This window comes from Sylvia atricapilla, chromosome 23 (genome assembly GCF_009819655.1).
Source record: "Sylvia atricapilla isolate bSylAtr1 chromosome 23, bSylAtr1.pri, whole genome shotgun sequence".
In the NCBI taxonomy this organism is placed as follows: Eukaryota; Metazoa; Chordata; class Aves; order Passeriformes; family Sylviidae; genus Sylvia; species Sylvia atricapilla.
Window position 1 is genome coordinate 7,431,382 of NC_089162.1, and position 21,227 is coordinate 7,452,608.

Below are 21,227 nucleotides of genomic sequence, written 5' to 3' on the forward strand. Positions count from 1 at the left end.
AGCGCTGTCACTGCCGGCCGGCGAGGCGGCGAGCCATGTTACCAGGGTTCCAGAATGCGCGAGAGCGGAGAAGTGAGCGGCTGTCGGGTTCGTTTCTCCACATGTTTCCTCAGATGTCGGGAAAATTCAGTAAGTACCTTAGTGGAGATTTTTGTTGTCAGGGAAGCTGTAACTGTTGTTGGGCCCTCGGGGCATTTTAGGGGCTGGGGAGGGGAAGGCAGGATAGGCTCAGTGTCCATTGACTGTTCTGTTTATTCAGGTGTGAGTCGATGAGCACAGGGGAGACGCAGCAGAAAGTCCGGTAGCCGGAAGAACAACTACATGCCCTGCACCTGTATGGCAACCTTAAATGGTTTCTGATGTCTGTATCTGATTTTTCTGATGGCTTTGTGGCTGCCTAGGGAGCTGCTGCTGCGTTGAGAGCCACTTCTGCTCTGCTGTCTGTTGAACATACGCAGAAGTGATTTTGTAGACTTTAAATGAACTTTGAGGCGGGGCACATGGTAGCGCCGGGAGGAAAGCACAGCACAGAGGTGCAGGGGAGCACGTCTGGCCAGAGGCGCTCATACTTTGGGTTATGACTGTCGGAGGTGATCAAAACTCGTGTTACTTGCCCCCACGGCGAGAGCGGCAAAATCGGGAGCAGACGAACGGAAAGGTTCCGCCTTGCTGAGTGTTCTACGTGCCTTGTGGGAACGGGGGTAGCGACTCCCAGCAGAGAAGAGTGTGAGGTAGAACAAGCGTCGTTAATCGGAGCTTGGAAACCGGTGGGAGCTGGGCTTTCAGATCGCGGTTGTTCTCCTATTTCAGTCCCCCAGAAGAGAAGGTTCGCGGCAGCCGTCGTGAGATTTCCCGGCCGTTCAGACTGGGTGCCACAGCCTGCCCGCAGGCACGGGCGGAGTAGGCGGGCGGTGGGTGCGCCGCGGCTCGGGCGGCTCCGCCGGGCCGCGGGGGGCGCGCGCGTTTCGCCGCGCCGGAAGGAAAGAGGCGGCGGGCGGGTGCGCGGTGCGGTGCCGGGGGCTGCGGCGGGGCCACGTGCACCCGGTACCGCGAGCGGGGCAGCGCCGCAGCCGCCCGCTATGCCCGCCGCGCCGCCGTGAGCCCCGCGCACCGTGCCATGGGGCTGGACCTGGGCTGGGCTGCGCTGGTGCTGCTCTTCGCCGCCTCGCTGCTCACCGTGGCGGCCTGGCTGCTGCAGTACTGGCGGTCCACGGCCGTGCGAGCGCTGCAGCGTCGCGGAGCGGCGGCGGAGGAGGCCGGGGCCCAGGCGCTGCTTGCGGCGCTTCTCGCCCTCAGGTCCCTACGGGAGCAGTGGCAGCGAGCTTGGGTGCGAGCTCTCAACAGCCAGGCGCGCCGGCACGGGGTACGGCAGGGCACGAGCCGGGGAGCGCGGGAGCGGCAGCGAGGTGAGGCGGGCCCACCCGCCTCCTTTTCGTTCGCGAGTGTCGGGGCAGCCATTCCCCGCAGGGCGCTAGGAGCCGTTAGGCACCGGGACCCATGCGGACGGCTCAGTTCGGGCCTGCGCGGGAGTATGCTGCGGTGTGCGAGCGCGAAAAGGGCGGAGCGGGTTACTACGCGTCGTTGAACGGGGGTTGGGACAGTAGTGTACTCACTCTGATGTTTCCATAGCAATCTCTTCGAAATTTTCTGGTATTTATTTCTTTAATCTCTCAGTATTACCGTTGTATTATTGTAGTTTTGAAGTTCACGAGGAGAGTTTGCCTTGATTTCGTAAGAAAGTAATTGCATTATAGCTTGTGTAGCCTGCAAGGCAAGGACTTATGCCCACAGAAACTGTGATCCAAAGCAGTCCAAAGTCTATTGCAATCTCCTTTTTTTCTGCCGTGTGAGTGGGAAGGGGTTGCTTTTGTATTAAGTTGTATAGGAAAATCAAGAGCTAAAAAAAGTTAGCATAAAGCTAATGTATTTGAAGAAAAAGCAGTTAAAGTCTCGTCTTGTGTTTGGGTTTTCCAGCAAGATAGGGAAAAGTATCTCCCTTTTTGACAAAGTGACAAATTCTAGGCTGGATTCAGTGTGAAGTGCCTTCCCTCATGGGCTTAGTGCTTCCCCACTTCCTCCGTAGAAACTCACCGTCTGCTTCCGTGTTCCTCTTACCACAATGCAAGCCAGTTTCCCATATCTGAAATGCCGTGCTTTTCTGACATATGGAATTACTCAGATTCTCACAAAATTACTTGAATGTGTAAGTTCCAGAATTTAGGACTTCTTTACAAAGGGAAGATTAGCCAGTGGCTGAATTGACATGGAGGGCCCTGGAGGGTCATACTTCAGTTTCTGCTGCAGCTGCGCCTTGTCTGGAGCATGTCTGCTCAGAAAGCACACATGCTTCTAAACCCTAAAAGCTGTTCTGTAAGCGGGGTCTGGCAGTTATCCTGGAGGACTTTGTGTTATGTGAGATTCTGGATGAGATTTGGACTTTCCTGGAGGTGCTTATATCTGTTTGTGAATTCCAGTTTTAACGTGACACCTTGTTTCCTTTCTCTGCACGGACAAGCCAAGGTGGGTAGAATTATAGTGTGCGATAGTTCTGGGTCCTGAGCGAATTTGTGAAAACAGACTGGAGTGTCTCTGGGCCCCCACATCAATAATCTTCTTTGAAACTATCTGCGTGGCTCTGACTACTGGGAACTAATAGAGTTCTCTCTTTGCAGAGTTCAGTGCAGATCACATTTGAAGAGGGTCCTCAGTTACCACAAGCCGCAAATATAAGTTGTGTGACATGCAAGGGACAGTCAGACCACAGCATGGTAAGGCTTTGCTGTTTTGAATTGTACAGTGTGGTGTTACTCCATTATGGTGTGTTCTACAGAGGCTACTGAGCCTTTGTGATGGAGATGGTGGAACCAGGGAGGTTTTGGGTGAGGTCTGTTTGGAGGAGTTTGGAGGCCTGTGTCTTGTTTGGAGGCTCTGGAGCTGCGCATCGGTGAGCTCTGTGAGGGAACATCTGTTGGTGGAGCCCGGGTGTATGAATACTGAACCCAAACATCAGGTTCCTACTGTAGAGAGCAGAAGAGAGCTCTTGTCACAGCCCAGGGTCTGAAGTGGCAGGTTTGCAGTGAACTTGGTGAGAATAACGTGCTTGCCTATTGCCAGGATATAAACTCATCTTTTCCTTTTCTTTTTAGGTGCTGTGCTGCCATCTGTCAGCTGAAGCGGTGAAATTCCCTGTCTCTGTTACTCAGCAGTCCCCAGTTGCTGTTTCTGTGGACACGTACCATGTCACTTTGGCTGTGCTGCAGGCTCAGGTGAGGGTTGTGAGAAGTTAGATGTTGACTTTACTCCTCTATCTAGTCTCATGCTGATTGAGGAAGAAGGACCTTGTTCAATGCAAATAAAGACCTCGCTGGGCTGGAAGAAGCAGTGTGCAGTCACTTAACATTTGGTGAGGTGGCAAATACTTCCCATCTGCATGCCAGATCTTGTTTTCCGAGTCTTCATCTGCAGATTTTGGCTAGATTAATCCCTTCAAAATTTTTAGATTAGATTAGATTAGATTACCACATGCCTGCCTGTGTTTTGGAATACGTCAAGTTCTGTGTTCCCAATTGTGCTCTGTCTATTCTGTATGCCTCTTTTTGGTTATTTATGTGGCCACTGAGTCTCAGATCTGTTGCTTTTGTCCTTCCATGTTGTCAGTAAATGTCAACCTGGCAATTGAGAACTATGTTGAATTTCATTATCCAGTTTTTACTAGAGCTCTCAGGTCAGTTCAGTTCAGTTCCTGTGTGGTTTTGCCTTTGTCTGTCACATTAATGATGCTTTTATGGGTACACGGGTGTGCAACTTTTTAACTAACTTCAGCTAAACTACAGGATTGTGTAGAGTCTGGTTTGTTGTTGCAGACCCAGAGGGGTTTTCAACCCTAGAGTCATCTCCTAGAGATGCATTGCTAACTTATAAATAGCTGTGCTTACATTTGGCAATGGCTAATTGATGTAGCTCAGTAAATATCCTATGTGTTGGTGCCCAGTTGGGCACTTTTGGATTGTACTGTAGGCTTTTTCTTCAGAAAAGCCTTCATTTTTCCTGTTGGTGGTACCTGGGCATCCAACAGCAGTGAGGAAGACAGATCCTGCTATAGAGCTTTGAGGCTTCTGCAACTGCTTCATCCTGTAGGCCTGGGAGCATTTGTGTTCTTATGTTCTGTTTTTTACTGTCACACTGGTGTGAGGGCCTTTCAATTGCCGAATTTGGAACGGGGCAAAAATCACCTAATGTAAACAGAAGCTGTTTCCGACTGTGAATATTTGTTCTGGGCCCAGGTGGAGATCCACTTAGAGGAGATACAGAGTGAGAGTCTCTTGGTGTCATGGACATTCAAAGGCAGACCAGACTTGGACCTTTTGGTTCTTCCACGACTTGAGCTTCCTGAGGTGAGTGGCTAAAAGTAGGAGGCTGACTTGAGTGGAGGAAGGGAGGAAGGAGCAGGAACAGCTAGAAGGCAGGCTGCTGTGGAGAAGGGTTGGCAACTCACTGCCATTGCCCTTTAGGGCAGTGGAAGGGGTTCTTTCCATTGATCCTGGAATCTGTACTAGCTCAGCTGTGTCAACAGCATCATCAAGAGGGCTGAAGTGGTACCAGTATCTATTGAAGGCTTTCTATCCGTGTAGGTTCCTCCTGCTGTTGTCATATGTAGAGCTGCAAAACAAGCTGGGTTGCTGCTCTTTCTTGGTGTGAGGTGGTGTTGTTGTTTGTGTTGGCTTGGTTTTGTTGATTAAGTTTGTTGGGTTTTTTGAAGGGATTAATTAAAATTTAAGAGATTAATGTAGAGAGAATCCCTGGGTTAGAGGCTTAATGAAGAGAGTGTGGATATGCTTGCACTTCCATGATCCAAATAGGTTGATTGATTTGTTGTTTTATTGGAACCTTTGCTACTTTATCCTGAGTAGATAATAGGAATTTGGCTGTTTTCCCGAAAGTGTGGTGGCACCATCTCCTGAGATGGTGAGCATGTGACAGACTACAAAAGCTATATTGTAAGAATTTACACCAGACAAACTACAGAAGTAGAGGCTTAGTTTGTCTCATTTAGAAAGCTTGCGTTTGCTGCAGCTGCTACACAGAAGCTTTAAGCACTAAGGACAGCGAGTATGGAATATGGGAAGAGTATCTGGGAGGTTATTACTGGGAGAATGACTGTGTAGCATATTAGAGGCTTGAGACGCAGCTGGAGCTGTAAATGTGTACTTTCTTTTATGACTTTCCTGCATTTCCTCTTGATTTACGGAGAGAAGGATGAAGGGAGAGCAAATCTGTCCACTATAAAAGATCTGATTGAGGATACCATTGTCAGCACGAAGCCAGCCATGATGGTGAATTTGATGGCCTGCATCACTGGAGTAAGTGCGGTAAGTCACTCTTCCTGTGTCATTCTTGTGCCTCAAACACAGGCCCCAAGATGCTTCTGAGGGCTGAGGCTCAGGCAGGAATCCAAGGGTTGAGTTTCACTTCTGGACGACAGCGAATCCTGGCCTGCACCGTCATCGGAGTTTGGGTACTGCGACATGGTGCATAGGGATAATTAGAAATTGCTCCCAAGGGCAATTCCTTCCACTGTTTTTCTTGAATGCTGATTGTTGGTTGTGTACTTGCGGAGCTGGACTGCCTGAGGTACATCTGTCTTTTGGCAGTCGCCCTTGCTCTGAGCTCTCAAGGCTCTGTCCAGGACAGCTTTTGCAGGCATGGAATGGCCCATGGTTTGTCATCATCAGTTGACTGTCTGGTAGCCAGCTTGTGCTTGTGCTTGCCTCTCTCCTTTTCTGTCTGCCTTAAACTTCCCATCTGAAATAACACGAGGGCCCACTGGAGGTCAGTAGCTTTGGAAACCTGCAGCATCTCTTGATGGCTTTGTGGGTATCTCCTGTGTTGGTGTGAGGAGCTACTTAACAGATACAAGGACAATGCGTCTTGCTGCTGTCTACTGGCGAGTGAACGATAAAGGTATCGGTCTCGCTCTCGTCATTCCTCAGGTACCCAGCAATAAGTTGACTCGAGAGTCCCCGTCCGGAGTAGCAGCAGCCCCTCTGGGTTCTAAGCTGTTGCTCCGGAATCTTCGAGTGCTGAACTTGGGCTGCCAGGGGAAGGGAGGTAAGCGTGAAAACATTGCTGATCCACAGGGCAAGCGTGCAGGTGGCGAGATTGGAGCGAGTGGATGTTTTGAGTGGGTTTGAATGGAAAAAAGGGGCGTGTGCCTGACGAACCACTGCCTCTTGTTGATGAGCGCACATGTGCCCTCTGTCTCTCTGTTGCAGGAGTTGGGAGATACGCTGCGTGGCAGAGCTAGACAGCCCTCCGCAGCAGAAGTGGACGAGGCCGATGACAGGTGGCAGTGTCAGTGCTGGAGGAGAGATGGAATGGAATGATGAGTTCTTGCTGTAAGTGTCTGCTCTCTTTCTGGCTGGCACTGTGTAGGTGGACCAGCACAGTCTCCGGGTATCAATATCATGCTGCAGTAACTGGTGTGCATGGTGCAGCAGTGAAGTCTGCATCACGGGGCAGTGTCCGTTTGTGCTGCCCCTGCGCTGGACTGCTTATTCCGGCATTTGGCTCCAGCTTGCATACACATTCCTTGCGTCTCTGGATACTCTGTGTTTTAATTGGGTGGGCAGAAATGCTGATTGTAGGTGCAGCAGGTGCAAGAGAGCTGTAGCATAAACAGTCTTCCAGAGTGATTGCCCTCTCAACTTCCACTGGCAGCCTGCACATCTCTGCAGGGTACACAAACCGGAGTTCTCATTTGTGTGGTTTGGTGCTCTGGTTGTGTCCCTCCACAGTAGTGCATGCTGCTGAAACTTTGGAGAGGATGATGAGGCCTGTGAGATTGGAGGCAGGGAAGATACTGAATGAGGTTTTTTGCTCCATGGCCACTTAAAAAAGAGTGCCTAACACCAGCTCGTCTTTGGTTTCAACAGGGAGTTGGGACCTAAAAGCAAAGAACTGAAACTACACGTGCTGGGGAACAGTGGCGAAGGGGGAGGTGAGTACGAACAGCTATAAGATGGGTTGTAAGATGGGGAGGCAAAAATGCCTAAGGTACTCACTGTGCTTTAAGCTCATGGTGGTTCTCTGTCAGTACGTGTGATGACTTCTGCAAAGGATTTTTCATATTTAGCTTTATGTGAGCTTCTGTGACTTGTGTGAAGTAACTCTGGGCTCTGTTCTTCTTACCAAAATGGTCTGGATCTGACCTTGAATCAGGAGGTTCCTGTGGCCTGCTCGTCTGCATTCTGAAGCATGGAGAGGCATGTGGGATTTTCCCTCCTGTATTAGGAGAGCTTTGCATAAGGCTCTTAACTTTTGTACTCAGCTGGGGACTAAGTGCAGCATCTGTTTTTGATGGAGGCCACACAGTGGTCACCTTTTTAAGGGAGTTGATTCCTGAATTGTTGAAGAGGAGCGGAGCAGCACTGCCTGCCCCTTCTCCCTCTTGAACCTAGGAAGTTAGTGGAGTTGTGGGGGATCTGCTATGTTGGCCCATAGGGCTGCTTCCGAAAGGCGTAGCTTACCTTGGAAATGTCTGAGGTGCTAAGGTCGTGTGAAGTGTTTCATTTTTACTCTTCCTTTTTGCAGATTGCTGCTGGCATATACCACACTTTTGATAGATTCTTTGGGCAAGCAACCATCTGGGAGACAGGTCTGCTCACTGGCCCCGGGAGCTGGACAGTCACTGACAGCTGAAGCTACCATTACACTGGAGGTGAGCTCATGATCCCACAAGCTCTGCACAACACGCATGCTCCGGAAGCATTCATAATGTGAGCCTCTAGCTGGAGACAACGCGTGTTTGGACCTGAGTTTGGCACAGAGGACTAGCAGATTCTTACGCCGTGGACAGTGGATGTCACCTGACCCTCGGTCCTGAAGCCTCCTGCTGTTGACTGATACTCTACTGGGGATGGCTCCTTGGTGCCCGGAGCCCTAGCTTTTGTTGCCCAAATATGCCTGCCTTTCCATCTTGAAAGAAAAGCGCTCTCTGAGCAGTGCTTTATTTTTTATAGCTGCTGTTCCAGGAGTGTCCTGCATCTTTGAATGCTCTGCAAGCCACATCTCTGCGAACCAGCATCACCCCCACTAAGAAGGTGGAGATGGACCGGACCATCATGCCCGATGGCACCATTGTGACTACTGTCACCACAATTCAGTCCCGGCCCAAGGCAGACTGCAAACTGGGTGAGGCTGTGCAGCAGCAAATGTATTGTACAGGTGGCTCCTATGACAGCACAGACTTAGCTGCAATATTCCTATGGCTGCTCATAAAGACAGTAGCAGAACTGTTTAGGCATCACGTCTGGTTATTGCAGGCTCGCACTTTATGTACTGCTTTTGGTGTGTGGATCAGAATACGGGCATCCTAGTTGTTCCCCTAATGTCTTCGTGGCCGGCTGGAAACTCTTGTGTAGCCCTAGGGGAGAGGATTGATGCAGCTCTGTGTCTGGGGGGAAGTGAGGGAGGTATGAGCCTCTCACATACTCTTTTGGTGGTGGAAGGTCTAATGGATGTGTTGCCATGTAGCCTCTGCGTGATGTCAGGCTAAGTGTTTAGCCATGATTTCTCTAGTTTCTTCACTGCTAAAGAAGTTATGCTGAACGTACTGAATGTGGAGCCAAAAGCATGTTGACCTGGCTTACTAGGGGTTGTTGCTGCTTGCAGTCTGGCATCCTGGTGAATGTGGTGCTGGATATTCCAAGAATTTGGGCTGGGAAATGACACAAATGAGGTATTGCTGTGCATCTGTTTCACAGGACTGCAGCCCAGAAAGGCAACTGTATCCTGGGCTGCGTCAAAAGAATCGTGGCCAGCAGGTCGAGAATGGTGATTCTCCCCCTCTGCTCTGCTCTTGTGAGACTCTGCCTTGAGTACTGTGTCCACCCTTGGGGCCCCCCAACACATGAAAGACATGGACCTGTTGGAGTGGGTCCAGAGGAGGACCACTAAGTTGGTCACATACCTGGAACACCTCCCTGTGAAGAAAGGCTGAGAGAGTTGGAGCTGCTTAGGCCAGAGAGGAGAAGGCTCTGGGGAGACATCACAGCAAGCAGCCTTGCAGTACCTAAAAGGGGGCTTACATGAGGGCTGAAGAGGGATTTTTACAAAGGCATGCAGTGGTAGGGCAAGGGGGAATGGCTTTAAGTTGAAGGAGGGTAGATTTATATATTGGCCATTAGGAAGAAATTTTTCCTCTGAGGGTGCTGAGGCACTGGTGTGGGTTGCCCAGGGAAAGCTGTAGCTGCTCCATCCCTGGAAGTGTTCAAGACCAGGCTGAACAGGGCTTGGAGCAACTTGGTCTAATGGCAGTCTTGCAACTAAGTGGTCTTTAAGGTCCCTTCCAACCCAAACCATTCCGTGACTCTGATTTTTTTCCCAGTAGGCTTCTTACTGCTTGTTGCCACAAAGCCTCGCAGAGCTGCTGTGCAGGCTCTCTGAATGCTCGCTTGAGGCATTTTGGGTTCGTGTGTAGGGGCGCAATATGATAGCATAGTTGTATAAGCTTCGTCTCCACTTACTGGTATCTCGGTGTCTCTTTTCCTGCGAAGAGTCACCATCGAGGTCGCCTTCCAAAGTGGAAGTGACTGAAAAGAAGACAACAGTGCTCTTGGAGACCAGCTGTCCTCACGACCACTTGCCCAGCAGTAGCCGTAAGTGCTTGGAAATTAGAGGCTTTTACTGAAGTAACTGTGTTCCTTAGCCTCTTTTAGAAAGTGTCAGTCTGATTGTGGTTCCCTGAACTTGCTTACATTTTCTGCTTCAGTGAATGTCCAAGTGCCTGAGGGAAGGTGGGGGCAGAAGGCTGGTGGTGGTGGTGCGGGCAGGTAAAAGACATAGCCCTTTGACTGTTCAGTCAGTCACTGTGAGTGTTTCCTTGCTTGACAAGAACTTTACAGGCTATCCGGACCCAAAGAGCTTTGCTCAGCCTACACTTGGGGCTCTGATTGTGTATGGGACAGTGCACTGCAGCTGTTTGGACAGTTTGCTGCCAAAGCAAACTATTGGGAGTCTTTGGAAGTCTTTGTTTGGGGTGGGGTGGGGTATTTTAATGGTATGCCTCGTGGGAAATGAAACTTTCCAGGTACCTTAAAAAGCCAAGAGCTAGCTATACAGAGCTTCTTTGTTCTGTTTATTGGACAAGTCTATCATAGACTCTGGGTGGGAAACTACATTTGTGTGCGTGTAAGTTGACTATTGCAAGCATTGCAGTCAGCAAGCAACCTTTTACCTCTGCTGAAGGTTGTTTCTTCAAGCACTGGTATTTTTCTTGTGCTCAGGGGGTAGCCATATGCCCAGTGACTTGGATCCGGTGGCTGAGACGGCAATCAGGCAGCTAACTGAGACGAATAACAAGACCACCAAGAAGACACCAACAAAACGTAGTACACTGATCATCTCAGGAGTGTCCAAGGTCACTGGTAGTTAGGAGCTGCATTTTCAGTCTGGGAGGTTGTTTTTAGGAACGTGTGCATGAAACTAACCTGTCCTGTAGGGACGGACTGGTGTGGGAAAGCTCCAGAACAGATGACTGGCTCATCAGAAGCCTTTCACTGCTTCCCGGTGAGCGTTAAAAGGTACCTTGCCAGTCTGCAGGGCAGCTGCAGAAAGGGATGTGGCTGCCATAGCTGGTTTTGAACTGTGTGGAGAGTAAAAGAAGTTCTCTTTGAACTTGGCTGTGGGAATGAGGGACGTGCAACGCTTTGTAATCGGTCACATGCCAGTATATTTCAGCCAAAGAGTGACAATTTTCCATCGGTGCCATCTGGTACTGATGATCTGACCTGGGTCACCTGTATGTAGGTGTAGATGGAAGTAGGGAGACAAATGCAATTCTTTTGATCCTGTCCTTGTGTCTGTCTGTCCCTCTAACCGCCCTTCAGGTACCTATTGCTCAAGATGAAATGGCACTTTCTCTGGGTTATGCTGCATCCCTGGAGGCCACAGCATGTGGGGACTCTGAGGCAGAGGGCACAGCTGACCGGATGCATGATTTTACCGAACTGTCGAAGCAACTGGAAGCGTCACCATTGGGACCAAGGGATAGTCAGGAGCTGGATGAGACAACGCGATCAGACATCTCTGAAAGACCCTCCGTGGAAGATGTTGAGTCTGAAACTGGCTCCACAGGAGCCCTTGAGACAAGGAGCTTGAAAGATCATAAAGGTAAGGATGAACTGTTAGGTAGGGTAGCTAGCATGAGCCTGTAACATTAGCTCTACTTGAGGATGAAGTGACATTCAGGTTCCCCAAGCATGGGGTCTGCAGCCACCTTTCAGCATAGCTAAGAGCAGGTTCTGATGGAGCCTGGAAGAGCCTGTCTTTCTCTTGTGGTTTTTCCACTGGAGTGATTCGAAATGCCTTCTGTAGCTTTTCAAGTTTCTATGCTCTCTATGGACCCTGCGTGTTACCGAGAACCCCTTTTCTCTCCCTGGTCTCCAGGTGCACAGATCAAGTGTGTGTCCGTAGATCATGATTCATGCTCTGAATCTGACATTGAGCATCTAACACGCTCTGAATTGGGTGTGGGCATGGAGGCCACCCAGCAATGCGGATTGTATGGGCCTTGATTGCCCTTCTTTCTCTGTTAGTATTGAAGCAGCTAGTGCCTCTGACCTGTTGTACAGTAAGGTCTCCACACAAACTGATGTCTTTTAAATGATGGAGTGTGCTGCTCCAACCTAGCTGATGTCCTGGCCTTTCCACACATTTTGTCAGTTACGTGGATGGTGTGCCTTGGATTTTTCTGCTACTGACTTACATAAGGAAATGCAAATCAAAATCTTAATTACTCAGAATATTAGAGTGGGACAATTTTGGGGAGTTGAATTATGTTATGACCAGGTATGGTTTGAGCTGTGGAGGCTCCTTTTTTTTAAAAGTCAGTGGGTAGAAGGATGTGCGACCCAGATTCTTGAGAGAGCTGGTGGGTGGGGAAGAGAGGGAGAATGGAAAGCAAACTCCCTCTGTAGGAAATACTGTTGTAGTGTTATATGGCATGCAGGTTTTTATGTGTCTTTCTAATCCATTTGAGGTTGAAAGCAATCACGTCTCCATCTTCTCCTGCTTGTGGGAGTCATAAGGAGCCGTTGGCATTATTTGCCTCCAAAGACTGGGCATGTCATGAAAGCACAGGCAGTTGTTCCAGGCACTAGATGACAAAGTTAATCCCTGTGCCCTTGAGACAGGCCAGTCTGAGACGCCTTTTCCTTCTTGTATGTTCCTCTCAGGGTTTTCTGGTTCAGGTGATCTCACTTGTTTTCCATTTGTATGAGTCTTGGCTTTCATTTAAATGCTGGATGCTTCCACTGAGGGGAGGACATTGTGTAAAAGGAAGTTTATGCAGAAGGGGACATGGGATGAAATGTTTAGTGAAGCAGCTCGTTGGTGTTGCAGTCTGTCATGAACTGAGACTTCGCCTTGTGCTTGGAAGCTGGGATTAGCTGACCAGCCGCATACTTCTGCATCTCAGTGAGGAAGAGGACTGCTGCGTATCTGGGAATGGCTGGGTGTGTTACTGTCCCTGAAACTGCCCGTGCGGGACGCTATCATGGTTTCTGTCTCCTTCCTTGTCTCCACAGTTAGCTTTCTTCGTAGCGGTACCAAGCTCATCTTCCGGAGAAGGAGCAAGCAGAAGGAAGCGGGCCTGAGCCAGTCACACGATGACTTGTCCAATGTCACTGCCAACTCCACCACCAGAAAGAAAACTGGTAGCTTCTCTCACCCGCCTCATCAAACACTTCTCCTCAAGTCTAAATCCAAACCCAGAGGTAGTGACCACACATCGGCTGGTGAGAAACTGAAGGAGGGAGAAGCCCATTGGAAAGATTTCTCAGAGATCATTTTCTAGTCTCTTGTCTTCCCACTCCATGGTATCTGTGACTTGCTGTCCAGTTCTTTCCAACCTTGGCTGAGGGAAGACGCCCCAGTGCTTTACGCCATTTGGGGAGTGGAGGTGGCAAACCCGGGACTTAGGGTGTTTGGCTGCCTTGGCTTAGCCTTTCTGCTTGGTGCACCCCACTGTGCTCTCCCAGAAAATCCAGGTGGCGTGCTAATCCTCCTGGGGATCCCAGGAACTGCAGAAGTGACTCCATGTGTGTAGCCGTCTGGCATCATCAGGTGCCTCACGGAAACGGGGGCAGGTCTCTCAAGTGGCAACTTTCAGAGTTAAAATCAAGAGGCTGTTGGGTTAGTTACAGTGCCGAGAAGTACGGGATGTAGTCTCGCTCAGCTCTTCTTGTGACAGAGAATGATGCAAGCACTGAAGATCTAAACAATATTATTGCTCGTGCTTGATGCAGAGGCTGTAATCTGAGGTGCGCTGGCAGGGTGATGCGTTCCTGGGCTGTGAGCTGTCAGAAGACAGCTGTCAGAGTTGTGGTCCTTTTATCAATGGCTCTGCCATTGGAAGGGTCTCTGGTTCAGACAGCACTGAGGAACCCCTGTTTTCTGAGCTGTGTTGAAGGAAGAAGTCTTGAAGAAGGAAGTTTTATCCACTGCTCAAGTTTTTGTAGAAGCCCGGCCCTCACAAGAGTGCCTGGTCAGTGCTGTCGGTTCTGCCACCCTGTCCAGCCACCCCGTGACACAACACTCCTTCCACATCTGTGTTCTTGAACAGGGAAGGGCCTGTATTGAATGCACACACCAGCTATTTTATGAGCAAATCCCTTACTCTTGGGGTGGCTGGGGATGCCAGGCTGTCTTCCGGAGCTGCCAAGCATGCAGTCTCATGTTCTCACGGTTCTTGTGCCAAGGACTGGCACCATGCAGGAGATGTTTGACAGTAATAAGGCAAAGAATACAGTGAAAGGCAGTCTAATGGGGAGCCTGAAGGCACCTTGCAGGAAGAGGCAAAAGTTACATGTTGTCACTGATGGGTTTCCTTTAGTAGAGGGAATCTTTCTGGATTGCATTTGGTATTTCCTTTCCTCTTGCAAACATGATCCACCCCGTTGAAACAGAGGGCATTTCTGCAGCAGGTATTTGCAGAGAGGGAGAGGTGTATAGGGGAAAATAGAATCCCTGTGCAGAAGGAGACTGTCCTAGAGAAACAGCTGTCCCGCCTCATGACCCGTACATGTTCTATCTATAATATCCCCGGAAGTTCCCTTCAGACAGCACATAACAATGCTGTTTGGAGAAATGCTCACACCCTGTCAGCATTCCTGGTTTGAGAGACCCCTCCTGCTCTCCTGTGGGTTGTTGAGTTTAGGAGGTGGGACAGATGGGAGGAAAAACCTCCCAGAAGAGCTATTTCCCAGGCCTGACTGGCTTCTCTAGCTATATTCTTCCCTTTAGAGTATCTCCTGTAATGGTGTCTGTTGCCCTTCCTTACACTGGATGCTGCTAACTGAAAAAGCAGTTCTTTTGATGGCGCAGGTAAAATGTGTTTCTTGGAAGGACAAAACCTGACTTGTGATAGTGCCGCTGTGTGCCATATCCAAGGACCAGAATGTGTTCGGTGTGCTGCAGCAAAAGGATTTACATACACCTGTTTCTTGCGTATTTGTACAGGTGGGGAAGGCCAGCGTTACCAAGAGCTGTAATTGAAAGTGCCAGTGGTGTGTGCTAGCAGGAGGGACTCTGAGCTGTTTTTCCCGCTGGTTCATCACATTATTGGACATATATGAATGTGAAAAATTGTATTGGTTCAGCTGGCTGACCAGGAACTCCTACATCTGTTTTTGTCTGGGAGTCTTTGTTGTCCCAAGCTCTGTCACGTCTTTTATCCTTTGTTTCTTTACCTGTCCGCATGGCACTGTGGCTTTGTTTGCTCTTCAGATGTTAGAGCACTCACTGTTTCTTGCTGAGGATCATTTTCCTTGATGCGAGTGAACAGTTTGCACTGCAGTGCCATTTGGAACTTGGCCATCTCTAGCTTGCCTGCAGCAATCCAGCCACCAGTTTCACACAGCTTTTTTTGCCAGGTTGGCACGGTGCTGTCACATGCAGCGCTGTCCTTCTGAGGCACGCCCTTGTTCCCAAAGTTTGGTTTCTATTTGGTATTCTCTTCTGCACCATTCCCTCTATGACTTGTAGCTATGACAGTACCTTATGTTCCATTTTTGGATGTTATTTATTCATTTTACACCATTTCAAGGTATTAAACTTGAAGATTTGAACCCAGACAGCACCGTTTCTCTGGTGGGAGACTCTGAAGCCTTGCACTAGCTGGTTGGAGTGGAAGACCGTGCGGCTCTTCAGTTCTTGGTTAGTCGAGGACCTGCTGTGAGTCCCCTTTGATGGTCCCATGTTTTCTTCAAACTGTAAGAGCAGCTTGAGCTGTCTTGGTTGCAGAGTGGCTGGAGGTGAACACCGAGGGTCACCAGTGTTCTTCAGAGCCAGGGATCTGAGGCTCATGTACACAAGGAGGACTGTGAGGGCTAGCCAGTGTTGTCCACTGTAGACTGGAGGCAGGAACGGCGAGGTTCCTGTCTGACAAACACATACCTAGATTCTTGACCAGCGTATTTTGGTCTGGCGTGGAGGAGGTGATAGGAAAGAGAGTAAAACAGAAGCTTGAGTTACTTGCCAGGCATGGGGACTCTCTAGCAATGTTAAATGGGTAGTTCCTGTCATATGTCCATGGCTTTCCTGGTTTGTCCATGGTTTGTTGGCTCCAGGCTGTGACTTGCAGTGGAGATAGGGGTTTTGATTTTGAACTTGGTGTGGTGGCAGACACCTGCATTCTGTTTGGCAAAATGAATGGCACGTGGGAAGCATGCCAGTAGGGGCATATCTTCCCTTGAATTTTTAGCCGTGTTTTTTACCACAGGCAGTAAGTTGTGCTGCAAATCTGTATCTGGTTGGACAGCTAGCAAAGGAAAGAAATGTTGTCAAGTGCTGACAGAGCATATCCCCAAACATTAGGTCCTACATCTGCTTGTGTTTCCTTGAGGAGATGTATTTCTGGTATTTTGTTGCTTCTCGAAGTCATACAGCATAGGAGTGGTATTGTAACTTTTAATCTTCTTTTAAATGTTCTCTGTAAGTACAGATCATTTTCAGGGTGGTTGCAAAAGTGCTGTTTGAGGAACAGCAGGGCATGGGTCTGTTGTGTGCATTTTCTTGGTTCTGATATGCTCTCATTAACGTGTTGATCTTTCCTCGCTTATCTGAACAAGGCTTTTTGTCTGGCCTGCAGAGATGGTTGCATCTCCCAGGCAGCAAGTGCTAGTTTTGTTATACTGACTATGAGAGCACAGGTGGCTCTTCTGGTTCTCAGAGCATGAATGGTAATGAATTTGCCTCGTGGCGGAGTTGCGATTATTGGTATTGAGAAACGATTTGTCTATCCTGATCTTCTCAGATGGAAAAGAGAAGGTCACATAAGGATTTTGTTCTCCAGAAGCTGCAAAGATGAAGTCCCCAGGAATTTTCCGGCATAGAATGGAAAATGGCTGCTTTAAGAAACCTCTTTTCTGGTTAATCCTACTTCTGTTTCTGGCTTAGGGCAGAAGAAATGCTATTTGAAATCTACTTTCCCTTCTTAACTTCTTACTTCTTCTAGATACCTGTGCCCTCGCCTTGGTGCTGCTGTCGCTCTGTGGCATTTCATGATGCCTGGGACCACAGGAGCAAGCGCCATGATGTGGTGCAGGCCACCATCAGACTTTTAAGTCTCAAATGATCTGCAGTTGGCAGATTGTTGTCTCAGGGTAGGCTCACTTATTTGCACCTTGACTAAACACATGGTGGAAGAGGAACAGCCGAGCAGTGGACTTGAGTGCATGGAGGCTTCAACCTGCATATGAGGGCCTGCATTCCAGATGCTGTGTTTTGCTACTGGCTGCACAAGCAGAGCAGTGACTTGTAAATGAAGCCAAAGCAGGCAGTGTGTTGGGATTGTTTTGGATTTTTGTTTGTTTGGGTTTGCTCGGAGGGTTTTTTGGTTTGTAGGGAGTTTTTTGTTTGTGGGTTTTGTTTTGTTTGTTGTTTCCTATTTTGGCTGAACAGATTTACTAGAACTTACCTATGCTGTGTATTTTTATTTCTCTGAAGAAAATGGATTTACACTAGCTGTAAGTGTGCTTGTAAGTATATTTCTGTCCGGATGCATCATTTCCCTACGCTTAGGCAAGGCTATTTAGGAGTCTCGTCATCCACAAAGCCCTCGGTATTGGCCCATGAGAGACATCCTCTTGAGTAAGTGGCAAACAGACACAGGAAAAAATGAAGGGAACCTCAAAACCTCAGTGTTCCGAGGGTGCCATAGGATTTAGCATGATGGATGTCTGAGGCCAGAGGAACTGGACGCACGGATGTGTATTTGCACGTGCTTATAATTAGAGCATACTCTGTAAATGCCTATACTGGTAACGGCACAACGTGACTGAGGACGACAGTGCTGATAAATGGGGCAGGAGAGTGGCTGTACCAGCTTCTGTGTTATTCATATCCATTTCTTGCAGAGACTTCTGCTGGGGCAGATCTGAACCAGCAAGTCTGATTCCTGCCAGTGTAAGCACCTCGTGCTGCTTTATGCAATTGAGTGTGGGGTTTTAGGCTGCTTCACTGAAATGAAGAAGGGCAAGGAGAGACTACTTGGGTTGAGAGCAAGCTCAGTTCTGGGGAACGTAATGAAAACTTCTTCAAACCACGGGCACGTGCTATTTTTAGACTAGAACTGGGTGTATGGCAAATGTTTTTGTTAGGTTTTTTGGCCTTAGTGATGCAATAGCTTCTCTTGAGTCATTGTTTGCTAAACCTATAGAGGAATAATTTCTGGGTAGATGGGGGGAGATGCTCGAGTCTTTGGAGGGTTGTAATTTGTGCTCTTTTGCATTTTCCCTCCATCCCACCTCCCCTACTGCAGGGTCACGGTGAGTCTCAGGGTAGAGTAACAGTCCCAGTGGTGGTCAAACATTGGGCAAAGGTACGCTTGTGATATCACAGCTCCTTCTACAGGCATGACTGCTCCACGTCACCCTTCCTTGCTTGTAAGGTACTGGACCAAATACCCACACGGAATTTGAATTAGTGCCTGCTCATGTGTGCTCTTTTGTACTTTGATGCTTTCTATCTGGGTGGATTATTTTGACCTCACATTGTTCAGGTGGGCAAGAATTGGATCTGTGTAGCTAGTAATAAAATAAAACTATGTATGACTAAATTAGTTCTTGCACCTTTGTAAATCTTGAAGAAGAATTCTATTGCTATATAATGGCTGAATCTGTTAACTTATTAAACCACGTGAAAATGAAAACCTGAGTCCGACTTCATACCTGGTGTAGTGCTATTCTCTCCAACCTGTCCCTGTCTCCCCTAATTCTCCCTCTCAATGATGGCAAACCATGTATATCCATGTAAGGGGTCTGTAACACCCCCAAACATTTAATGTAAGGGGTTAACTGGGGTTCCTTTACTCTGGGTTGGCACATAGGAGAAATACCTGCAGTGGAGGAGAAGGTAAATAGCGTAGGAGAGGGGTTAGCTTGGGTCCTCCCCAAGAAGGGAGGCAAGCCAGGATTTGGGTATTATTCCTTCCTTTTATTCATGTTTTTCCTCTCTCTGATTTTTGTAAGGAATATTTATTGCAAATGCTAATTTTCCATCTTACTTGAAATTTTGGTGTGTCATAGGGCACATTTCCAAGGGAAATTTTCCAAATTAGGGTTCGTAAATCAGGCGTTGTTCACCATATCCACAGAATTCTGTAAATTACCAGGAAAACTTGCTAAGTGTTTAATTACCATGATTCATCTCTTTGTAAATTCAATTACTGCATTTTCAAGTACATGAATTCCATTAAAACTTCAATCCTTGCCCAGCTGCTGTTCCTTTCACCCAGTGGGATGGTTCTTTCCTGCCTTGGCACATGTGGATGCTAAGGGCCGGGAGCATCCTGGACTCGGCTGAGCTGTAGGGGGCGGGGCGGGGCCGCAGGCGATGGTCCCGCCCCCGTCTCGAGCAGCGCGGGGCCCTGGGGCGGGCTCGGGGCGGAGCCGGGGCTCTGCGAGGCAGGGCCCAGAGGCAGCCAGGGGCGGGGCCCGCCAGCACCGGGGGCGTGGCTTCAGCGGCGCGGGGCGGGCCCCAGGACCCCACCGGAGAGGTCCGCCCTGAGCCCGTAGAGCAGCAGCTACATCTGGCACCCTTTTGAATCTCTCCCCTCCGGCTCGCCATTGGCGGGCTCGCTGAGGCATCGGCAGCGCTGATTGGACTCCCGGAACGACCCCTGCTCCCCGGCCCGCGCTGATGGCCCGGGGGCTCTGCCCCGAGGCCGGCCCCGCCCGTCCCCGGCCCGCCCTGTAGTAGATTTCTGTTTGGTTTATGGGAAGAAAGAAGTGTGAGAAGTGGGATTTGTGATGGAGAGGTGCTGTTGGGAAGAAAGGATGGAGTAAATCTGCTCTGGGGACGTGCGATGAAGAATTAAATTGCAGGGGAGAGCAGTATTAATAAACTGTCTCCATGTTTCCCTGTAATTCTGGGTGTTTGGATTTAGCCGGAGATTGTCAGCTAAGTCATAAACAGCCAGCTCCTGAACTCTCAATGAATGTTCGAACGCTTCCACAGAAAGACGAGGTAGTAATGATTCCAAAGGAAAAATTGTAAATTAAGGGTAACGATTGCTGGGGATTTCCTTAGGAATTGTGAACCTCACATATACAGAATTTGGAGGTGGAATCCCAGTTTGAGCATTGGGCACCTGCGGGAGAAGAGGGCTCCTAAAGCCCGAGCCCCAGCGGGTCAGGTTGCAGACAATGACTGCCCAGGGGATGAGCAGCAAGTCCCCTCTGCCCCCGCCCCTCACACTCGGGGTGGCAGCAGCTGCAGGTGCGAGTTGTCGCAGGACGGTGAGGGCACAGGGCGGGCCCCAGGTGAGAGCTGTAAATGGGAATGAGCGGGAGGTTCCTGCCGGGGCCGGTTGAAGGGGGAGTCTCCGCTCCTTCCGGCACTGAGCTGCGGGAGGAGAGGAGTGCCTGCTGCCCTCCTGGCTCTGGTTTATGGAACGCCGGTGGCAGCCTCTCCCGGGGCCTGCAGGAGCACGTGGATGTGGAGCGTTCCTTCCGGAGGGTGCTGCGGATAAAACCTCTGTGCCCCGCAGCAGTAGGTAAGCCGCTGTGGCTTTTGCCGGGGGTGGGGGGGCTTTTTTCCCTTTGCAGCTTCGTCTTGCCGATTCCTTCTTGGTGTTCCTAGAAGGAAAAAAAAAAAAAAAAAAAAAAAAAAAAAAAAAAAAAAAAAGGAGAGAGAGAGAGAGAAAAAGTTAAGAGGATGCAAGGAGTTCAAATTGAATGAAGGAAACCTCTCTTCTGTTGTTGTCTGTGTTTAAACTGGGGGAATCTGTCTTCACCTGGGATTTTAATACATAATGGTGCTTACCTGTGGTTTTTATTCAATGTTGCGTTCTTTGGTGGTTTATAGTGTTTTACTTGGTTTTTTGGTATTATTTGTTATGCACAGTTCGTTTTTGAGTGGAGTTAACTTTTTGGGTGGATTTCTATTTGAGGTAGAACTAATTTAAGAAGCTTTCTTTGATGGACGTCTGACGTGTGTTATTGTTTTGGTTATTGTATGTAGAGGTCCAGGTTGGGTAGCAGTCTAGCTGGTTGAAGTTTGGGTGTTATGCTAGATGTAGCTTTTAAATTTTTAAGGCTTTCTGGGTTAAGTGGTTTTTAATAATTTATTGTGTACCTTTGTTTTGCTAATATTTTCCAAGGTTATGTTTCCTAAAGCTTCCAGTGGTGTAACCGGCTGTAGTGTGAGGTATAGGGGAGGCTTTTATTTATTTAGTGGTGGCTTATCATGGTGAGTGTGTAGTGTTTGTTTGGTGGGTTTGAGATAATGTGGTGTAGTTATTTTCTTAGGGTTTCTAATGTTTATAATTGCATTATTGTTTATTGTCTTATTGGGGTTTATGTGTTTAGCTTGTTTGACTACAGTGTAGGTTCTGTAGTTATGGATAATTTGGGAGATATTGTTTATAGTCAAATGGATCTTTTGGCTTTCTATGTATTATAGGTGGTGTTTTTGTTTTGATGATTTTGAGGCACTGTGGGTTTATCAAGTTAGGAATAACTGGTTTTAGTGTTGTTAATTTAAGTATATTTCTGCTCTTGTTATTTTTGTCGTTTGATTTATTTATTGTTGTGTAGTTTGATTTGTTGGTAGTTGTAGTTTAGGGTAAACTTGGGCAGAAACTTTTGAATGGGTTTTTTTTTGAAAGTAAACCCAAAGGGTATCTCTCTTTAAATTGCTTTGGGAAGGAACTGTCCTTGGAGTAAAGT

General features: G+C 48.6%; 1 protein-coding gene across 1 annotated transcript; it reads left to right on the plus strand.

The window, feature by feature from the left end:
• Positions 1 to 1,030: 1,030 nt before the first annotated feature.
• Positions 1,031 to 18,208, plus strand: C2CD2L (C2CD2 like). Its single transcript, XM_066334964.1, has 14 exons — positions 1,031 to 1,363; positions 2,673 to 2,768; positions 3,147 to 3,266; positions 4,284 to 4,394; positions 5,256 to 5,369; positions 5,991 to 6,112; positions 6,276 to 6,395; positions 6,933 to 7,001; positions 7,591 to 7,717; positions 8,019 to 8,190; positions 9,555 to 9,656; positions 10,284 to 10,417; positions 10,887 to 11,169; positions 12,585 to 18,208. The coding sequence occupies exons 1-14, from the start codon at positions 1,118 to 1,120 to the stop codon at positions 12,851 to 12,853; spliced, it is 2,085 nt and encodes a 694-aa protein (XP_066191061.1). The 5' UTR covers positions 1,031 to 1,117; the 3' UTR covers positions 12,854 to 18,208.
• The last annotated feature ends 3,019 nt before the right edge of the window (positions 18,209 to 21,227 follow it).

What these genes read in the sequence shown, in the direction of transcription:
- C2CD2L (XM_066334964.1), top strand. Translation starts at nt 1,118, where the DNA reads ATGGGGCTGGACCTGGGCTGGGCTGCGCTGGTGCTGCTCTTCGCCGCC. An exon ending in GCCAGGCGCGCCGGCACGGG is followed by an intron (nt 1,364 to 2,672) that starts GTACGGCAGGGC and finishes CTCTCTTTGCAG; the next exon opens with AGTTCAGTGCAGATCACATT. An exon ending in TGCCAGGGGAAGGGAGGTAA is followed by an intron (nt 6,113 to 6,275) that starts GCGTGAAAACAT and finishes CTGTTGCAGGAG; the next exon opens with TTGGGAGATACGCTGCGTGG.